This window comes from Lycorma delicatula, chromosome 7 (assembly GCF_047948215.1).
Source record: "Lycorma delicatula isolate Av1 chromosome 7, ASM4794821v1, whole genome shotgun sequence".
NCBI classification, from domain to species: Eukaryota; Metazoa; Arthropoda; class Insecta; order Hemiptera; family Fulgoridae; genus Lycorma; species Lycorma delicatula.
The window spans coordinates 106,532,033-106,553,642 of NC_134461.1; the positions used below are offsets into that span (position 1 = coordinate 106,532,033).

Sequence of the window (21,610 nt, forward strand, 5' to 3'; positions counted from 1 at the left end):
TAGTAGGTTTATGTTTGGTGGCAACAAGAACGAGCACACTTTTCTACAATAGGCTGGGGTGAATAAAACACCCTTGTCGCCATCGTTCAACCAATGATGCTGCACTCCACCACTTCACTTTAGGTATCATAAAGGAACGTATCCTTGTTGAGATAAAAGTTTGTTCGTGTGATTGATATCCTCTTATTTGGTTTTATCGAATGGATTTGTTTTTACCCAAGTGTCAGATCCAATGTTCTTGAGTGATTCCCCTTTGTTGACATGACCTTTTTTTAGCAGTTATACTGTAAATATAACTGCTTCTGAAAAATCGGTATTTAAACTAAATCATAATCAAATTAATTTAATTTCATTTTGAAATAAAAAACTTTGAGTGGAATAAATTCAGGAATTTTCATTACAGTTGCGGGAATTTTGATGAGATCAAGATGGCACTTCTCGTGGTTTCTCACTGGCAAGCCTGTTTGTCTTAGTTGTTTAGTTTGTAAATGTTTCGTTTTATGGGTAGATTTAAGTGTAATCACACTTAATTGATTTTGTAGAATGGCAGAATACGATAATGTGAAAAGAGGAAAACTTGTTTTGAAAGGAGATAAGCGAAGGTATTTTACGTGATGAATATATATTTTCTTTTAAAATAAAATTTTAATTGTACGGAAGAGTCAACCGTTTTGTTTGTTCAATGTTACATTTCTGTGCATTACCCCAGTAGTAAAGTAAGATTGCATACAAAACGTAAATAGGTTATGGCTTTAATTTTTTGGTTGCAGCACTAAACGAAAAAGAAAGCATAGAGATCATGACAAAGAAGGCGAACAGAAACCAGTCATTGATGAGGATGCTATTAAACATGGTATGTTACAATTTTTAAGATGATCTGCTGTTTATTTGTTATAGTGGGGTGGCAGTTGTAAACTAGATACATTTATTTCTGCTAAAAAGATGTAAATATTTATGTTGAATTTTGATTAGGACTAAAAAAGACACTATTAGGTTTGTCAGTTTATAAATGAGTAGGTTTGAAAGTAATATTTGTGTTTCTAACATTATTGTCGGAAATGTTTATTTGCTAAATTGGTGTCATTGTTTATATATATATTTTATATATTCACATGTATCTATTCTTATATCATATTGATTCATTTTTGTTGAACAGTATGATAATACAAGACTGACTTCTGAAAGTGAGTCGTTGGTTAGATATAAATGACAAGAAATACCTTTCAAAGATAACTAGCAGCATTTTCAGTGTTTTCCCAAAGCCACTTTTGTTAATCGTGTCCCAATTTTAAAGGTTAGGAAGCCATTTTAGTGTGTAGTTTAATATAATACATCTAATTATGTAATGTTTGTTTAATGTTTTGTTGTAAAATTTCATGTTGTTCAGTTGTACTGAAATCTGGGTTTTGAAAGTTAATTTTATTGTGTATAGTGCCTGTATGTTCCTCCTTTATCTGAGCCTAACGGATGCATTTAGTCCAATTGCAGTGGTACTTATATATTAGTCTGTTACTGTTTATTGTTTTGAAAGTGGCAATCCAGTTTCTTTCCTGAAAATTTCAGCAGTTTTGTGTAACTTTGTTTATGTAATTCAATGTTATGTATTTTTTGTTTCTAGGTATATTTTTGATTTTGTTTTGTGTTTTTAATGGCATATTGTCAATAAGAGAGGGTTGCCATTAACTAGTACCAGATATTTTAGATATTAAGCTCCTCAGTGTAGTAGCTGTTAGTTGAAAAAAAGTATGTGTATTAGGTAATGTAATATATATGAAAGGTGCACTTTTTATATTACATATAATCCTGTCTGTTGGTCAGGCAGCGCTGCTGCTCTAGTGTGATATTAGACATTGGTAGTTTTGTAGTTAGTAAGCAACACGCATCTATACAATACACCCGCATCACCAATCTTTTATTCAATATTAATTTTATAGTATCTTAAGTGTATAAATAATAAGTGTTAATTTGAACCAGCCAATTCTTTATTTACCGTCCACCTAATACAGCGAATATAATTTGGTCCTCTGACTCGGATTTTTAGAATTTAATACTATAATTAGCGATGTCGTAAATTAAGCTAAATTTTATAACCGTGAATGTGAAACTGTTAGTATTTTTTAATGATTAAAACTTTGTTTCGATTGTACTTTTTAAGTCAATTTTTACTTTGACTTGAGTGTTAATATTTTATGATAGGGTTACTTACATCCATTTAGATACTGTGTGTTCACACAATTAATTGGTGTTGCTTTTTTGTGAAGAATCATTTGCTAATAATTAGTTAATTGTATGCTAGACTGCTAAACTACTGTCGTTCCAGTCGTCATAATAAACTATGCAGTTCGTAAGTGAAAAATATGTATTTTTCATTATTGCCAGACATCTTGTCAGTGCATCTTCATTCCAATGCTGTGGTGAGAGACACTTCTGTGGTAAGCTAACTGTCTAGCTTAAGTAGACATTACTTGTTATTGTTAATGCCAGTTTATCTCGTTCAGTATTTTGGCCTTACTTAGCGAATTGTTTATTTTGTATCCTATGCACTGTTTATCATTACGTAATCCAAGCCTATTAATATGACCAGAATATTATTCCCTTTACTCATGTAATGTTTTTCAGCTTTATTTTTTGAAACACATCTTTTATAAAAATAATTCACAAAGGCTGGTAAAAGCGGTATACAACAGATGTGCTTCAAACCAAATAAAACAAAAAAATCTGATGTTGACACCACATGACTTCCTTGTACGCCTATTAAATTACATTTTCACATTTTTTTAAAATGAAAAGTACATAAAATTTTATTTCATTAATAACTTCTGATTTTTTTATTTATTTTTATTATTTATCGTAAAAAAAAATTATAGTCAGAGGTTAATAAGTATTAATAAATCAATATATTTATATTTAAAAAAAAAGAGGAGGTGAAGTCTTGAGTTGAACCAATGTGCCTTCCCCCTTTAAGATCCAAATAACTATATGATCTTGGGATTGAACTTTGATAACTGATTCTTTTCCACCTATCGATGAATTTATTGGTTTTTTGAAAATAGAGTGTTCTGCCTCAATATCTCAAAGAAATCAACTGCAGAAATACTGATGCAGGAGTCTCTCTCATCTTTGAAACATTCTAATCGATTCAAGCAGGATAAAAATAATTCTTGTCGGGCGCATGAAACTATTACAGTTAATTTAGAATGCCCCTATTTTAAGCAATCTCATCTATTGTATAAATTTTCTTAAGTTACCTACTAGTGGTAAAATATCATTTGTCAAAAAATGCAACTTAAAGGTTAAGGTTATTACCTTAATAACAATCACAATATTAAGGACTGTTATAATTCTCATTGTTTTAAATATTGTAAGCAAAAGCACCATTCATTTTTACATGATAAGTGTAAATCTGAAATTAATGAATGCAATCCCAGTTCTACTGAAAATAATTCAAATGGCAAAAATTAAATTTAAAATAGATGTAATGATGAAAATGACATTCCTTATTTTAATACAAATGCAAGTAGCAATTATTGTAGTTTAAATATTCAAAGTATAACTCAGATTTTACTTGCTATGGCCATCATTAAGGTTACAGATTCAGAAGTTTGTGTGTTAGGTAATGTAATATATATGAAAGGTGCTCTTTTTATATTATATATAAGCCTATCTGTTGGTGAGACAGCGCTGCCGCTCTAGTGTGATATTAGACATTGGTAGTATTTTAGTTAGTAAGCAACATGCATCTATACAATACACCCGCATCACCAATCTTTTATTCAGTGTTACTTTTATAGTATCATAAGTGTATAAATAATAAGTGTTAATTCGAACCAGCCAACACTTTATTTACCGTCCACCTAATACAACCAATATAATTTGATCCTCTGACTCGGATTTTTAGAATTTAATACTATAATTAGCGATGTCATGAATTCAGCTAAATTTTATAACCGTGAATGTGAAACTGTTAGTATTTCACAGTGATTAAAACTTTGTTTCGATTGTACTTTTTAAGTCAATATTTACTTTGACTTGAGAGTTAATATTTTATGAAAGGGTTACTTACATTCATTTAGATACTGTGTGTTCACACAGTTAATTGGTGTTGCGTTTTTGTGAAGAATCATTTGCTAATAATTAGTTAATTGTATGCTAGACTGCTAAACTACTGTAGATCCAGTCGTCATAATAAACTATGCAGTCCAGTGCTGTGGTGAGAGACACTTCTGTGATAAGCTAACTGTCTAGCTTAAGTAGACATTACTTGTTATTGTTAATGCCTGTTTATCTTCTTCAGTATTTTGGCCTTAATTACCAAATTGTTTATTTTGTATCCTATGCACAGTTTATCATTACGTAATCCAAGCCTATTAATATGACCAGAATATTATTCCCTTTACTCGTGTTATGTTTTTCAGATTTATTTTTTGAAACACATCTTTTATAAAAATAATTCACAAAGGCTGGTAAAAGCGTTAAACAACAGATGTGCTTCAAACAAAATAAAACAAAAAAATCTGATGTTGACACCACATGACTTTCTTGTACACCTATTAAATTACATTTTCACATTTTTTTTAAAATGAGAAGTATATAAAATTTCATTAATAACTTCTGATTTTTTTTTATTTTTATTATTGAATTATTATTTATCGTAAAAAAAAATTATAGTCAGAGGTTAATAATTATTAATAAATCAATATATTTAAATTAAAAAAAAAAAAAGGAGGTGAAGTCTGATTTGAACCAATGTGCCTTCTCCTTTTAATATCCAAATATTTCATTAAATCAAATTTTATTTGGCTATAACTTTGGAATCATTGAAAATAAGTACCACTTACGACATATCATAGAAAATCTCTCAGTGAGGGCTTTTTACTGCCCTCAGAAGAAGAAGTCCAAAATCCAGATTTTTTTGGATTTTGGGGTTTTTTGACACTTTTGGTTCAGTTGATTGCAACCAAAAGGGGAGGTGCACAACTAGATGTTGCAACAGTCCTAAACCCAAAATTTCAACTTCCTATGCCTAATCGTTATTGAATTACGTTAGATACGTACATACAGATGTCATGCCGAAACTACTCAAAATGGATTCAGGGATTGTCAAAATGGATATTTCCATTGAAATCTGAAAACCAAAATTTTTCACGATCACAATGCTTTCTTTACTTTGTACAAGGAAGTAAAAATCATCAAAGGGGTACACTTAAGGGATCCATCACACAAATAAAAAAGTTTATAGAATCGTTTAGTATGGAAAATCAAGATATTAAACTGTTACAGATCAAATTTGATTTAATCTTAATCTGGTATAAATACAATGAGGTCCAAACATTTTTAGAATATAATGCTGAAAATGAAGAAGCAGATAGGGAAGAAGTGGAAAATATATTCCATAATCTTCATGCGAAGATGCAAAAAATATAAAATGTTAATTGTAAAGGGTCATTGACCTTTAATTTGTCTAATTAGTCCAAAAATTCTTGTAGCAGTATTTGTTCAGAAAAGTATCAATTACTTTTGCTCAAATTAACTATGTGCATGAAACTATTACAATTAATTTAGAATGTCCCTATTATAAGCAATCTCATCTATTGTATAAATGTATAAATATTCGTAAGTTACCACTAGTGGTAAAATATCATTTGCCAAAAACCCAACTTAATTGTTAAGGTAAATTACCTTAATAACAATCACAATATTAAGGACTGTTATAATTCTCATTGTTTTAAATACTGTAAGCAAAAACACCATTCAGTTTTACATGATAAGTGTAAATTTGAAGTTAATGAATGTAATCCCAGTTCTACTGAAAATAATTCAAATGGCAAAAATGAAATTTAAAATAGATGTAATGCTGAAAATGACATTCCTTATTTTAATGCAAATGCAAGTAGCAATTATTGAAGTTTAAATATTCAAAGTATAACTCAGATTTTACTTGCTATGGCCATCATTAAGGTTACAGATTCAGACAATCAATTGCAATCTTGCCTTGTATTACTTGATGCCAGCGGGAAGGTTTACCAATTTCCGGAATAAATAATGTTTCCACAATGGCAAAATATAGTGTAAATATTGAATTTCACTCATACTATGAGAATTATTCTACTTCTATTAAATGTTTTGTTTTACCATGTATTACAAGTTTGATATCCACTGCAGCTATAAATACAAATACGTGAAAATTTTCAAAGTTTGTGATGCTTGCGGATAGTAGTTTTAATACACTCAGTAATGTAGATATGTTAGTTGGATCTGAATTATACTTACATTTAATTAAAAAGGGGCAGATCAAGAAAGGTGAAAATTTTCCAGTTATTCAAGAAACTAAATTAGGTTGGATAATTACTGGAAGATTACAATCTACAAATACAGAAAAAAAATCTCTTTACATAACATTCATCAAATCTAAAATGAATATTCAAAATCAGCTGAAGAAGTTTTGGGAATTAGAAGAGATTACCACTAAAACTCACACCAAAGTAGAAAACTTAGGCAAACAACATTTTTTTAGAAAACTTGAAGAGAGATAAAGATGGTAGATATATTGTGCAATTACCAAGAATTCCTAACCACATTCCTTTAGGTAACTCTCTTAATAATGCTCAACGTAGATTCCTGGCGTTAGAGAGAAAACTGAACAAAGCCAGTACTCTTCGAACTACTCCATTTTCAAATTCTTGAGAAATATTGGATAATCAATGATAAGAACATCATCAGATCAATTTTACACAAATGTCTGACATGTCTTCAATTCGAGGCAAAATACTCATAGCAATTAAAGGGACAACTGCCAAAACATTGTATTGAAATTACTTGCAAGGCATTCACCAACTGTAAAATAGACTATGCAGGATATTTATTATGTCAAGGAGGGCAGCACTCAAAAATTTAGTTAAAATGTTATGTTGCATTACTTGTTTGCCTATCTACTAAAGTTGTATATTTAGAATTACTCAGTGATTTATCAACCGGTGCACTTATACTTATAGCTGCATTAAGAAGATTTATCTCAAGAAGAGGTATGTGTTCTAACTTACACAGTGATAATAGTACGTATTTCATTGGAGCCAATAACTCACTTCATTTGATGTATAAATTTTTAAATAATGAGAACAGAAGAAAAAAATAGTAAACTTTTTGTCTGAAAAGGGGATTCAATGGCACTTTCTCCCCAACTTCACCACATTTCAAAGGCTTATGGGAAGCTGTGGTAAAGTTAATGAAATATCATCTAAGATGTGTGGTAGGAAATTTAACTTTGGCCTTTTAGGAGCTTATTACTTACTATTTTAACACAGATAGAAGCTTGCCATCATTCTCATCCCCTTTGTACATTATCTTCTAATTCCTCTGACTCCAGAACACTTCCTAATTGGTAGTCCTCTACTCCTTTATCTAATCCTAATGTAACAGACATACCTTTAATCAGGCTTAACAGGTGGCAGTTCAGCAATGCATTCAAACCATCTGACACCATTGGTCTTCCGATTACCTATGTCAGCTTCAACAATGTTCCAAATGGAAAGCTAAGTATTCATCACTTAAACCTGAAATTCTAGTTTAATTAAAAGATGATAACATACCACCACTGCAGTGAAAATAGGTGTTTTTGAAGACATATCCTGAACCAGACAACCTTGTCCGAGTTCGATAGAGTTCGAACACCTACAGGAACTTAAAAAGATCTGTGACTAAGCTATATCCATTACTCACCAGTGACTGATACATTAATTCAAACCAGCCAACACTTTATTTACAGTCCATTTTATACAACCAGTAGTTGCGAATCGCAATGTTTCTATTTGTGGCATTTGTGTGTGTTATTTATGTTTGTAGTGAATGCTCATCCATTTTTTGAGGTAAGTGTGTATTTTTTTAAGTGTTGCCACTACAGTTTAACCCTCTTAATCTGACAGCCACATGATACATCTACTTAGTACCATACTGCTATAATTGTAATGCGTTATAATGTAACTGTACTGCCTTGTAACTATTTTTTAAGAATACTTGCTTTTTGACAGTTTTATTATATTGAATTATATTTTATTTTTGTTTTAACTGGAATTTAATTAAATTGATTATTTTTTTTAGGTGGCTGGTGGTGTGTGAGTAGTATAAGGGAAATGTCGGGTTCTGTTGCCCTTGAATTTGGAAATACAGCCTATGTTACAGCATTAGATAATGGGTTATTTAATTTAGGACCACCACATGATGAAGGTAACAAACCTTTTTTTTAAAGAATATTTTTATGTCTGACAATATATTTTAAATAAATTTAATTAAATATTTTAAAATAGAGTATTATATATATTTTTTTTTTCATCTTTTATGATCATATAGGATCACTTTAGTCAATCCATTGTCCATGTCTCTTCAAATGGACTGTTTGGACCTTGCAGTCTTCCAGTTCTATATCATACGTTCCAATCTCCGTGCCCTTTCTGGTGTTAATAGTGGTTCATGTTGTGAGTGTGAAGTGATTGTTCTTGTCCTTGATTTTTTCATTAAATTTTATCTTGTCTTTTCCTTATCTTTTTAGTCAATTTCCTTCAGATTCTTTCCTATTTCTCTGATCCATCTGCATCAAGACAAGTATATTTTAACAAGGAAGACTAGATTTATCAGGCTACGTTAATTTACAGATTCATCACATTTGGTCCTGAGAGAATCTGTATATATTGAAACTGGATTTTATTTATAAAATACAAGATTTTGTACACAGTATGCAGAAACTGTGAAATCAGAAAAATCTTTTTAACAACTTGGAAAGTTGTTAAGGCATTATTCGGTAGTTTATTTCATGTTTGGAGATGAATGTGTTACTTCAGCTGTATGGTACAACAGCTCTCACTACTTTGAGCACCATCAAATTTTTAAGAGAATTTTTTAATCATCATTTGATTAATCACAGACTATGGTCCCATTGTAGCTCAGATTTGATTTTAATTACTTTTTGTATGGTGTTTTATTAAAGGTTCAGTTTTTTCTCAGTATCTGACTCTGTTGAACAATTAATGAGATTTAATAACAAGTGATTTCAACCATTGTTGAAAGTATGATGCTTAACATGTTCACTGCAGTACAGTGCGGATTGGTTAGTTATTTAACTTACCTCTCGTGCTGTACAGGCCTCATTGTTACCATATTGTACTTGACTGTGAGTTATTTTATTTTTCTTTATAAACTAAAAATATTTTTTAAAACTATTTTATAGTCTACAATATTTCTCAGAAAACATGTGAACTAACTCTAGTTGAAACAGTTATTTTATAGATATTCTTATTTAGCAACTGTTCGTAATAAAGTAAAAATAAATCAATTTTTTAATTTGGATGATGTTTACAAGCAAGAGTATAAACATTTTATGTGAAGTGAGACACCCAATTATCTGGAAATAAATTTTATGTTCGTCTAGTGTTTATACTATTAAAATATAAATTTGAATGGATGTTTTTTAAACAAAAATATTTCAATGTATATTTCATTTAGGAATAATAAGTTGACAAATCAAAATGGGGTGAGTAATGGATTAGACAATGTAATACATTTAATTTATAAATAAAAACCAGCATTTATAAGATTAAGTAATATTATGAAAATTTTATTGAACAACTTCTGATAAAAATATATGAAAAAGGGAATAAAATTGTAAGAAAGAATTGAAAAAACAATGTGATATGCAGTATGGCACAAATGTATACTGAATGAAAATCCAGGATCAAACAGTTCAGCATACACAGTAAATCCGTATAAAAACTACATGCACAGTACAAAACCCTCAGGATGGCCAATATGCAGCATAAAGCATACTCGTTAAAAAGGTTTCAGCATTCTTTTCTTGAAGTAAATTTTTTCCTCTGTTTTTATAATATTTATTATCTTTAAATATTTGTATTCATTTAAAAAAGAAAAGAAAATTAATCTTTTCATTAATTTTAATTCATATGTGATTTTTTTTTAACATTTAATACTTGTGAAGTAATTTTCAATTTATTTAACATCTTTCATGTAAAATATTTATTGAAATTTAAATGGCAATTTAAAATTCAGTCTTAAAAACATCCCCAATACAACATTCTTTGTTTTGTTATTTATGTGAATTCTTTTTACTTTAGGTGATGGACCTTCACCTGAGGAAGTGTTAACAGCAGTTGTTGTTAATGATACAAAAGTTGCCTTTAAATCTGGTTACGGAAAATACCTTGGTTTAGGTAAAGATGGTACTGTTACAGGACGTTCTGATGCTATTGGTGGATTAGAGCAGTGGGAACCTGTCTTTCAGGTTGGTTCTTTTGTGTTCCAATGTATAAATTATAACACCTCTGCTTGTGTCTGTTTATTTGAATGCAAATACAAATACTTGCTTAAAACTCAAGAATCATTGTGTCAGTTTGAGTAGTCCTTTTACTCTTTATTTATTAAACTTGAAGGATGGTTTATTCAGTTAACTCCATTATTGTATAAGCAATGAGGTTTAAATTGATAGAATATGTATTTTTCAGACATTTTTCTTGAATTATGTTTTATTGTATATTTTTGGTTCTGATATAAATCATATTTTATTTTAACTGTCCATTTGGTTAAAGAGTTTGAGAAAATTTTTTTTGTATTTTATGTATGGAAATTTGGAATTTTGAAAACTCTTCACAAAAGTCAGCAGTTTTATAGAAAATTTTATTGTTTCATAGGTAGACAAAATAAAATTTTGTAATGAATTCAGTATTTTTAAAATCAAACTCTTAATACCTTACTAGAAGATTTTTTTCTGAAGGAAGTCTTATGTTAGGTTTTTTGCATAAAATTTCTGTAATTTTTTTTGTCTTCAGTCATTTGACTGGTTTGATGCAGCTCTCCAAGATTCCCTGTCTAGTGCCAGTCATTTCATTTCAGTGCATCTCCTGCATCTTACATTCTTAATAATTTGTTTACAATTCCAAACGTTGCCTGCCCGCACAATTTTTCCTGTCTACCTGTCCCCCCAATATCAAAGTAACTATTTCAGGATGCCTTAAGATGTGGCCTATAAGTCTCTTCTTTTAGCTATATTCCAAATGCTTCAAAATGCTCCTGATGTTTAAATTAATTTTTGATGTAAGCAAATTATATTTATGATTGAAAGCTCGTTTCGCCTATGCTATTCGGCATTTTGTACCGCTCTTGGTTCATCCATCTTTAGTAATTTTACTTAACCAAATAACAAAATTCTTTTACCTCCATAGTCTTATCTCGTCCTATTTTTATATTCAATGGTCCATATATGTCATTACTTTCATTTTGTTCTTGTTTATTTTCATGTAGTAGTTCTTGCACAGAACTTCTTCCATGTCGTTTATTATTTCTTCTAAAGTTTTTTTACTTTGGACTAGAATTACTACATCAGCAAATTATAGCATCTTTATCTTTTCACCTTATACTGTTACTCCAGATCTAAATTGTTCTTTAACGTCATTAACTGCTAATTCTACGTAAAGATTAAAAAGTAACAAGGATAGGGAACATCCTGGTCAGACTCCCTTTTTTATTACTGCTTCTTTCTTATGCTCTTTGATTATTACTGTTGCAGTTTGTTTCCTGTAAATGTTAGTTGTTGTTCTTCTAACTCTGTACTTAAATCCTAAACTTTTTAAAATCCTCTGATATCCAAGGTTTTCTACCAGTTTTCTTTGTTCCACCTAGGTTCACTTCTGCTGATTTAACAATTTCCTTTATTCTCCCATTCTTCTTCTATATATTCTCTACTTTATCTTTTTTACTCTGACCTCTTGCAATGTCTTCCTCAAAAATCTTTTCTGCATCTTCCTCAACCTTCTCTAAATTACTAAATTCATGAAAAACTCAATAAGTCAGCCCCTTTTTTCATTCCTTCTGCTCAGCCTGTATTCACCTCTACAATATTTCCTTCTGTGCCTTTTCCAGTGCTTGCATTCCAATCTCCAACTATTATTAAATTTTCAATCGCTTTTAACTTCATCTACACATTACCTCATCATCACAAGTTGGGCACTTGTAGGCATATGCCAACAACTTTTTTTTAGCTGACGATTGTAGATGTTAACTGTCTATATAGATGTTAACAATTATAGTCGGCTTAGGTTTTGATTTTATCCTGATTACAGTGATTCTATCGCTAAGCTTTTTGAAATATTCTACTCTCTTCCCTATCTTCTTGTACATTACACTATCTACAACTGCCTGCCCTTTATTTGACACTGAATTAATTCTAAAATCATCTGACCAAAAGTCGTTTTCCTCTTCCCACCAAACCTGTATGTCCGCAAAACCATTTGCGGACATACCGCAAATTCATTGTATCAATGAAGGACACTGCTATAAGTGCCAGTAAACAGATTGACTTATGATGAAATTAGAAATGGTTACTGGCTGCTTGGATGGACTGATCAACAAGCTCTGTAGTTTGTTGATCAACAAAAGACAACTTGTTAAAGTTGTCTTTTGTTATATTAGATACCATCATGAATATAGTATTAAGACATTTTTTTAAGATTTTTTTTAACCAAATGTTATCTGAAGATTATTAATTTATAAAACATTTTTTTTTGAAATGTATTAAAGGTACTAAATACTTTAATACTAATGTATTAAAGTCTTTAATAGCTTTTCATTGATTTCACATTTTGAGTATGTAACACTTAGAAAATTATATTACACTAATAGAAAGTTATACATACAGGATGGAAAATTGGCACTATTAAGTTGTACTGGCCGTTTTATGTCAATAAGAGAATCAGATGATACTTTGGTAGCTGTCAGTCAAACTGCTGGTGAAAATGAAATGGTAGTAGTTAGATGCTCTGCTCTTAGAGAAACTGATAAGAAACCTGAGATACCTGTTGAGGAACAAGGAAGCTTATCAGAAATTGAAGTCAATTATGTGTAAGTATTGTTCTCTAGATGAAATTAGATGTTAAGTTTTAGCATTTTAGTGTTAGAGTTTTAAGTTTTAACAGTAAAATGTTAAGTTTTAACATTTGTTGTAACAATGTAAAATTTTACCATTCTCTTATATTAGTGTATTTCAGAAGTATTTATTATTTTTTTTGGTGGAGGCTTTTCTGTGGTTCAACATGTTTTTTTTTTATATACTCACATTTTTAAGATTAATACATTAAGTTTCATACATATATTTTTAAGAATTTCATTCCTATATCTGTTTGACAGCAGAATTATTTATATCATAAACGCTTTTTAGTTTTATTTCCTGCCTTTGATATCCTGTTTACTTTATAGATATTCTGCAATTTTATTACCTAAGAACAGAATTCTGCAAGTTCTGATATATGTATTATTTTTTACTTTTAATATTTAATTCCTAATTTTCCTCATTTCAGTACATTTCGCCTTCATAAAGTGATGTTTCCATTGCCAGACTTTCCAAATACTTACCTTTTTAGAAAAAAAAAATTATATTAATTTAGATATTCACTATTTTTTAATAATATGAGCTTTTTTTTTTATTAATCGATAAGTAATCTCCTTTTGAATAGCCAGCTTTAGATTAAAAATGCAGTTTTTGTTTGATTTGAAATTTAGATGTTGATGAAACCTTTTCTTAACTAAAAATATCTCACTATTCATGTCCCAAGTCATTGTTGATGTTTAACTAACTGAAATAAGAACTGTGAACTAGGAGGCCTCATATAATTTGGCCTGTATTTCGTATTATATGTTTCTATATTTGTTTTTTTATATAAACCTTTTTATTTTAAACATGATTTTTCCATGGAAAGTAAAATTAATATTATTTTTAATTGTAACCTATATTATTTAGCAGCCCATATCACTTCAAAGAAATTATATTGGCAGTTGTGTAGAGGCCAATGAATAATTTTATCCTATACAGTAGACTCATAATTATCTGAGTCCCGGTCAACTGAGCATCTGGGTTAACTGAGCTAGTCACAGGAAGATAAAACATAAAAAAAAAGCTGTACAATATCATGATGAGAAGCAACATTTATACGTCTGACGTGCAAGGTCTTCTCTTCAGAGTTCAGAAATCATCAGTTCATCTGTCAATCTGCTCATTGTCACAGTCACCTGTTAGTTTCAGTTATCTCTTATACAAGTACATCACTTATACAACCTTTAGACCAAGGGGTTCTAGACATGATGAACAGAAATTATGGGCGAAGGCTTCTCCAGACATTGATCGCAAGATTAGATGAAGCGATGACTGTTAGGGAAGTAATAAAGAATGTCACATTAAAAAGATTTAGCATACTGGATTGGTTCAGTGAGGTGTGAGGTGGACTACTAACATTCTAAAATCTTGGAAGAATTTATCTGGCCCCCAAAAAGTGGCAGAACAAGACAGTGTAAGTGAACTAGCCATGAGCTACTTGTTGAAGATCAAATCAACAGCAAAGATTTGTGATTGGTGCAGTGAAGATTTGCAGATGAAGATCATCAGTGAGGCAGTTATATATATTGTTAACAATGCTAAAGATAGTGAAGAGGATGACAATACGGAAGAGATAACTCCAAAATATTACACTCTGATGGGGTAAAAGTGATTGAAACCGCTCTTGCTGACAGAACAACTGGAAGAGTGCATGCCACATAATATATTATCTACAGCATTGTTGTAACATTGCATCGTCTAAGAGAGCATGATGGTTGACTCAAAATTTAAGGAGACATTCAAAGACTTAAAAAAAATCTCATGCTTTTACATGCTTACAGTCTGTAATAATGTTTAATTTTATCGTTTTCTTACAATAAACTAATTCTCTACATTTATAACTTTTTTTATTTTTAGTTCAATAGCACTTAACCTCTTTATATCAGAGTTTTCCATATTAGAGATGGTCTCGGTCCCAATTACTTTGGATAATCTTTGGAGTTTACTGTATACATAAGCAAATTTATCCAGATGTATCAGTATGTGAAATCACAAATTTTAAATTAATTTGTTGCTTGACATTTTAAAGTAATTTTTTGAGCCTGTTTTTTTATTGGAGCACTTTTATTCAGCACACAGTATTTTAATAAAAAAAATTGCTGTTAAAGGAAAACTTATTTACTTTTTCCTTTTACAGTTCTCTTATGGTAATCTTTAAACATCAAAACTTTAATCAATCTACCTATATTAAACCACTTTTAAATTAAAGTGGTTTAAATTTAAACAGATTACATTTGTCAGGTAAAAAAAGTTGAGTTTTGGGTTCTATTCCTTTTGAGATGTAATGTTGCAAAGTGCGACCATTAAGAACATTAGAATCTCAAGGTTCAAATTCTGTTAATAGTTCAACTAGACAAATTTAAACATCTTAAGTCTGAGATACATATGTTTGTTAAAAAAAAGTTATTTTTGAGATCAGAAATTTGAGTTTAACAATGTAAATAATAATTATTTTAAAGTGAAGTTTCTTTGCATTAGAGGTAATGGAAAGTCTGTTGTTATAAAAAAAATCTGAAACTTTTCAAGTTGAAAGTAATGATGTTTATTTGAAAATAATAACGTGAGAGAAAAAAGTAATTAAACTTTCTGTAAATAATATTTTTGTAAAAAAAATATTGCAAAGAGCCAAAGAAGAAAACTGCAGCAAAACAAATAAAAATAATTTGCTTTTTATAGGCAACTTTTGTTGGTAATCTTAAACATGTACTATTATTATTTTATGTTATAATATTATCATTCATTTGTTAGAGCTGACACCACCCCTTGACTCTTTCAACCAATTTGGGCCACTGAGTAATTGTATATACTAAATATAGTTCTAGTTATTTAATAGTTTTAGTTGATTCTTATGTTTCTTGACTTAAAACCCTATATGTTGATGTTTATCTTTGATTTCAGTAAAAAGTTTCAGAAATTTCAGGATAAAAAACTTAAAGTTAGTACAAAAAGTAAGTCTGAATTAAAGAAAGCAAGAAATTCTGGTACTCTACATGAGACACTTCTTGATCGTAGAAGTAAAATGAAAGCTGATCGTTACTGTAAATAAAGCATTTTCTACTCCATTTTAAAAGGTAAGAATTTATATATATATTAAATATTGTATTGATTCAGTGCAGTATTTTATACTGTATATTGTATTGTATTCAATTCAATATTGTTTAATGTATTGTTTTTTTTTTTTTTTTGTCTTCAGTCATTTGACTGGTTTGATGCAGCTCTCCAAGATTCCCTATCTAGTGCTAGTCGTTTCATTTCAGTATACCCTCTACATCCTACATCCCCAACAATTTGTTTTACATACTGCAAACGTGGCCTGCCTACACAATTTTTCCCTTCTACCTGTCCTTCCAATATTAAAGCGACTATTCCAGGATGCCTTAGTATGTGGCCTATTAGTCTGTCTCTTCTTTTAACTATATTTTTCCAAATGCTTCTTTCTTCATCTATTTGCCGCAATACCTCTTCATTTGTCACTTTATCCACCCATCTGATTTTTAACATTCTCCTATAGCACCACATTTCAAAAGCTTCTATTCTTTTCTTCTCAGATATTCCGATTGTCCAAGTTTCACTTCCATATAAAGCGACACTCCAAACATACACTTTCAAAAGTCTTTTCCTGACATTTAAATTAATTTTTGATGTAAACAAATTATATTTCTTACTGAAGGCTCGTTTAGCTTGTGCTATTCGGCATTTTATATCGCTCCTGCTTCGTCCATCTTTAGTAATTTTACTTCCCAAATAACAAAATTCTTCTACCTCCATAATCTTTTCTCCTCCTATTTTCACATTCAGTGGTCCATCTTTGTTATTTCTACTACATTTCATTACTTTTGTTTTGTTCTTGTTTATTTTCATGCGATAGTTCTTGCGTAGGACTTCATCTATGCCGTTCATTGTTTCTTCTAAATCCTTTTTACTCTCGGCTAGAATTACTATATCATCAGCAAATCGTAGCATCTTTATCTTTTCACCTTGTACTGTTACTCCGAATCTAAATTGTTCTTTCACATCATTAACTGCTAGTTCCGTGTAAAGATTAAAAAGTAACGGAGATAGGGAACATCCTTGTCGGACTCCCTTTCTTATTAGGGCTTCTTTCTTATGTTCTTCAATTGTTATTGTTGCTGTTTGGTTCCTGTACATGTTAGCAATTGTTCTTCTATCTCTGTATTTGAACCCTAATTTTTTTAAAACGCTGAACATTATATTCCAATCTACGTTATCGAAAGCCTTTTCTAGGTCTATAAACGCCAAGTATGTTGGTTTGTTTTTCTTTAATCTTCCTTCTACTATTAATCTGAGGCCTAAAATTGCTTCCCTTGTCCCTATACTTTTTCTGAAACCAAATTGGTCTTCTCCTAACACTTCTTCCACTCTCCTCTCAATTCTTCTGTATAAAATTCTAGTTAAGATTTTTGATGCATGACTAGTTAAACTAATTGTTTTATATTCTTCACATTTATCTGCCCCTGCTTTCTTTGGTATCATAACTATAACACTTTTTTTGAAGTCTGATGGAAATTCCCCTTTTTCATAAATATTACACACCAGTTTGTATAATCTATCAATCGCTTCCTCACCTGCACTGCGCAGTAATTCTACAGGTATTCCATCTATTCCAGGAGCCTTTCTGCCATTTAAATCTTTTAATGCTCTCTTAAATTCAGATCTCAGTATTGTTTCTCCCATTTCATCCTCCTCAACTTCCTCTTCTTCCTCTATAAAACTATTGTCTAATTCATTTCCTCCGTATAACTCTTCAATATATTCCACCCATCTATCGACTTTACCTTTCGTATTATATATTGGTGTACCATCTTTGTTTAACACATTATTAGATTTTAATTTATGTACCCCAAAATTTTCCTTAACTTTCCTGTATGCTCCGTCTATTTTACCAATGTTCATTTCTCTTTCCACTTCTGAACACTTTTCTTTAATCCACTTTTCTTTCGCCAGTTTGCACTTCCTATTTATAGCATTTCTTAATTGCCGATAGTTCCTTTTACTTTCTTCATCACTAGCATTCTTATATTTTCTATGTTCATCAATGTATTGTATATTATATTATGTTTAGTACAATAATCAATACAGTATTGAGTTTAAAGAATTTTTTCACAAATTTGAGAAAAATGAAAGATTTTTGAGAAAATTGAAAAATTACTAGCAAATTTGAGAGAAGTTAAAGGATTTCTTGCAGATTTGACAAAAATTACAGAATTTCTCACAAATTTGAGAAAAATTTAAGAATAAATATATATTTGTTATCATTTGTGTTATATTTAGGCATTTGATTTATATTATAATTGATTAAAAACAAATTGTTAATTTTATTTTTAGTAATTTATTTATTTATGATATAATTTTTCCATTTTAATACACTAAATAAAAATAAGAATATTTTAAATTATAACTCTGGCATAAATTCATGTCTGTTTTTCTTAATATTTCAAGTTAATAAAATTCTGACTTATAGGACTTACAGTAATAATAGTAACAAATTGTAGTGATAAAATTCCTCCCTGTCAAGTTTATCAGTTAGATACTTTTTCTTTCTTTTCTTTAGCCCCTGTGTCAGGTATTACTTCAGAGGATGATATGTATGAGTAAAGTGAAGTGTAGTCTGTACAGTTTCAGGTCAACCATTTATAAGGTGTGTGGTTAATTGAAACCCAACTACCAAAGAACACCAGTATCACAATCTAAAATTTAAATCCGTATGAAAGTAACTGCCTTTACTAGGATTTAAACATTGGAACTCTCGACTTCGAAATCAGCTGATTTGCGAAGATGCATTCACCACTAGACTAACCTGGTGGGGTAACGACTAGATATTTAGATAGACATTGCATTTACTTCATTGAACTTTTTTTATTTCAAATCATCAAATCATGTTATATTTTGACAATGATAATGCTACATCGGTAACAGGTATACTGCGTACAGTACCACTGAGTATATTGCAGTCAACATATATACAATCTCATAGTTACAAATATTACAGTCTTGTATTTATACTACAAGATTATTTTTAAGATTAGTCACTGAAAATTCTTCATAAATTGTGTAATACTGTAAAAAAGTGAAAATGAGATCAAGAATATATTATTTACATTACTGCACATGTCTTATTTCATATCCTTTTTTAAAAGTAATCAACTTCCTGATAAGCTGCCAGAAATCTTACAAAAACAACAATTTAAAGTAATTGTACTTACCCAATCTTATATATATAAAACTGAATAATTGTTTGCCCCATATGTGTTCCTATGCCATTCGTCTGATTGCGATGAAACTAGTGCGTTGTTGTGGTCATCCCCACGAAGGTTTCTCTCTGGATTAGTTTGAACCCGCTATGTGGCGCTGGGGTCAAGATATTTTGAAAAATTATATTAATGGTCCAATTTGGATGAATGGCATAAGAACACATATGGGACAAACAAACAAACATTCATTATATATATATATATATATATATACAAATCTAGCAATAGCGAAGCACTGCCAAGTTAGTTAGTTACGTTATAAAATTAAAGAAACTATTATTAATTTTAAAAAATAAACAAATTGCTGATTTCTATAGATTACTGATTATTATAGAGGATATGATAATATCACACTTCAACATGTCTTCTTAGACTGTAATATACTCAGTGGTACTGAACGCAGTATACCTGCTACCAATGTGATAACATTATCATTATCAAAATATACCTATGATGTTAGGTATTGTTTTTTCTGCTAACATCTAAACTGAGGTATGCAGTAATTGCAGTGTTCATCTTGTTCATCTATACTAAAAAAAATTCATTAGTACTCAAAGATCAATGATTTAAATGTAACGAAATCTATGGAGAAACCCTTGCAAATCAATTAAATACCAATTCAAAAAAACCCTTTGATTTTCTCAATAAAATGCAGGTATTGAATACATGATCTAACTCAATAGTAGAGTAAATAAACATAGTTAATAAAATATGATAAAAATTTATTTTATAGTTCTTCGATGATGAAATTGGTGTGTTGTTCTTAAAAGAGAAACACATGGACTCTCAAACATAAGTGATATTATAAATGCAAGAACAAATGAAGAAATGGTGAACCCAACAAAATTAACAATCTGTAACAAAAAAAGTAAAAAAAAAAATCTTAAATAAAGAAATAGAAAATATAAAAAAAATAAATAATTTTAACAAAACAGTTTAATTAGTGAATCAAATCTTCAAAATTTCAATTCAAAGTCACTGGGAGGGTAGTAAGTCGTAGTCATTAAAAAAGTAAAGGAGTAAAAAAAATAATTTTAAACAAAAAAAAATTTAAAAGGTAAATGATTTAAACAACAAGGGAATCAAGTTGCCTGATCAAAATATTTTGAAGCCATCAGTAGAAATAGAGTAGCTGGGAGTAGTAGCTGTCACCAGTAGTAATAGTAGTAGTAGTGTGTAATTAATAGCAACATTAATTATTTTTAAATGTTAACATTTAATTAATATTGTTATCATATAGAATGAAATATTATTTCAAATAAATTAAAATAATGTAAATAAATACAATTAGATCACGTGATATATGTGCTCAGCTTTCAGTTCCTAAAACAGCACTACGCAATATTTGTGGATGTAGCAGATAAACACAATATGTTAGTCGACTGAAAGGATACAAATACTTCCGTGAAAGAAATGTATTCACCCAACCTGTAATAAAAAAATACATTAATCATTAAAAAACCAAGGTCGATGTACCTATTCTTCTCAATTATATTGTCAGTCATTACATTTAAAAATTATGTGTAATGTAGAGTAATAATAATGTCTATTTTGATACTTCAATCTATTTTTGTTAAATTTCCTTTTAAATGCTTGTGTCTATTAAATTTATTGTTATTTTACAGATGTCTTCTTATGACAATAAACTGTTTAATCAATATTTATCACTGAGGTTATCAATACTTGTACTACAAGATTATTTTTAAGATTAGTCACAGAAAATTCTTCATAAATTGTTTAATACTGTAATATTATTGTAATAAAAGTGAAAATGAAATAAAGAACATTTTATTTACTTTAATGCATCAGTGTTATCCTTATTTCATATCCTTTTTTAAAAGTAATCAACTTTCTGGTAAGCTGCCAAAGATCTTACACAAACAATATAAAGTAATTGTATTCACCCAATTATTACTTTATAAAATTAAAATAACTATTATTAATTTTAAGAAATAAACAAATTGCTGATTTCTATAAATTACTGATTATTATTAATATTATTACATCAACAGAAAATTTGTATCTAACACGTTATACAACTTTTCTCAATGTAATGTGGGTTCTATTTTCAAATATACTTTTAAAACTGTGTTACCATGTAAAGGTTTTACGTAAATTGTACTTTTATAACATTTTTTATCATTCATTTTGATTAACTACTGGTTACAATTAAGAATAATTTCTGTATTTTTACTTTTAAACAATATGCATGCTTGCTTAATAAAGAAAAAATAAATAAATATATATACTGCAACATGAGAAGTAGACATGTATAAACATGTGTGTATGATGACATCATACAGACTACATCTGCTACTGCCTACTACAGAGTTTAAAATCTTATTCAGCTTAGCTTCACTTGTCTATACTGTGTGTTGTGTTTCTCAGAGTTATTAGTGTTTTGCTAGTTTCA

At 29.6% G+C, this 21,610-nt stretch overlaps 1 protein-coding gene across 1 annotated transcript; it reads left to right on the top strand.

Annotated features, from left to right (window-relative positions):
* The first annotated feature begins 426 nt into the window (after positions 1-426).
* Positions 427-21,002, top strand: LOC142327394 (protein FRG1 homolog). Its single transcript, XM_075370421.1, has 7 exons — positions 427-602; positions 771-853; positions 8,095-8,220; positions 10,119-10,285; positions 12,695-12,897; positions 15,824-15,996; positions 20,823-21,002. The coding sequence occupies exons 1-6, from the start codon at positions 544-546 to the stop codon at positions 15,969-15,971; spliced, it is 786 nt and encodes a 261-aa protein (XP_075226536.1). The 5' UTR covers positions 427-543; the 3' UTR covers positions 15,972-15,996; positions 20,823-21,002.
* The last annotated feature ends 608 nt before the right edge of the window (positions 21,003-21,610 follow it).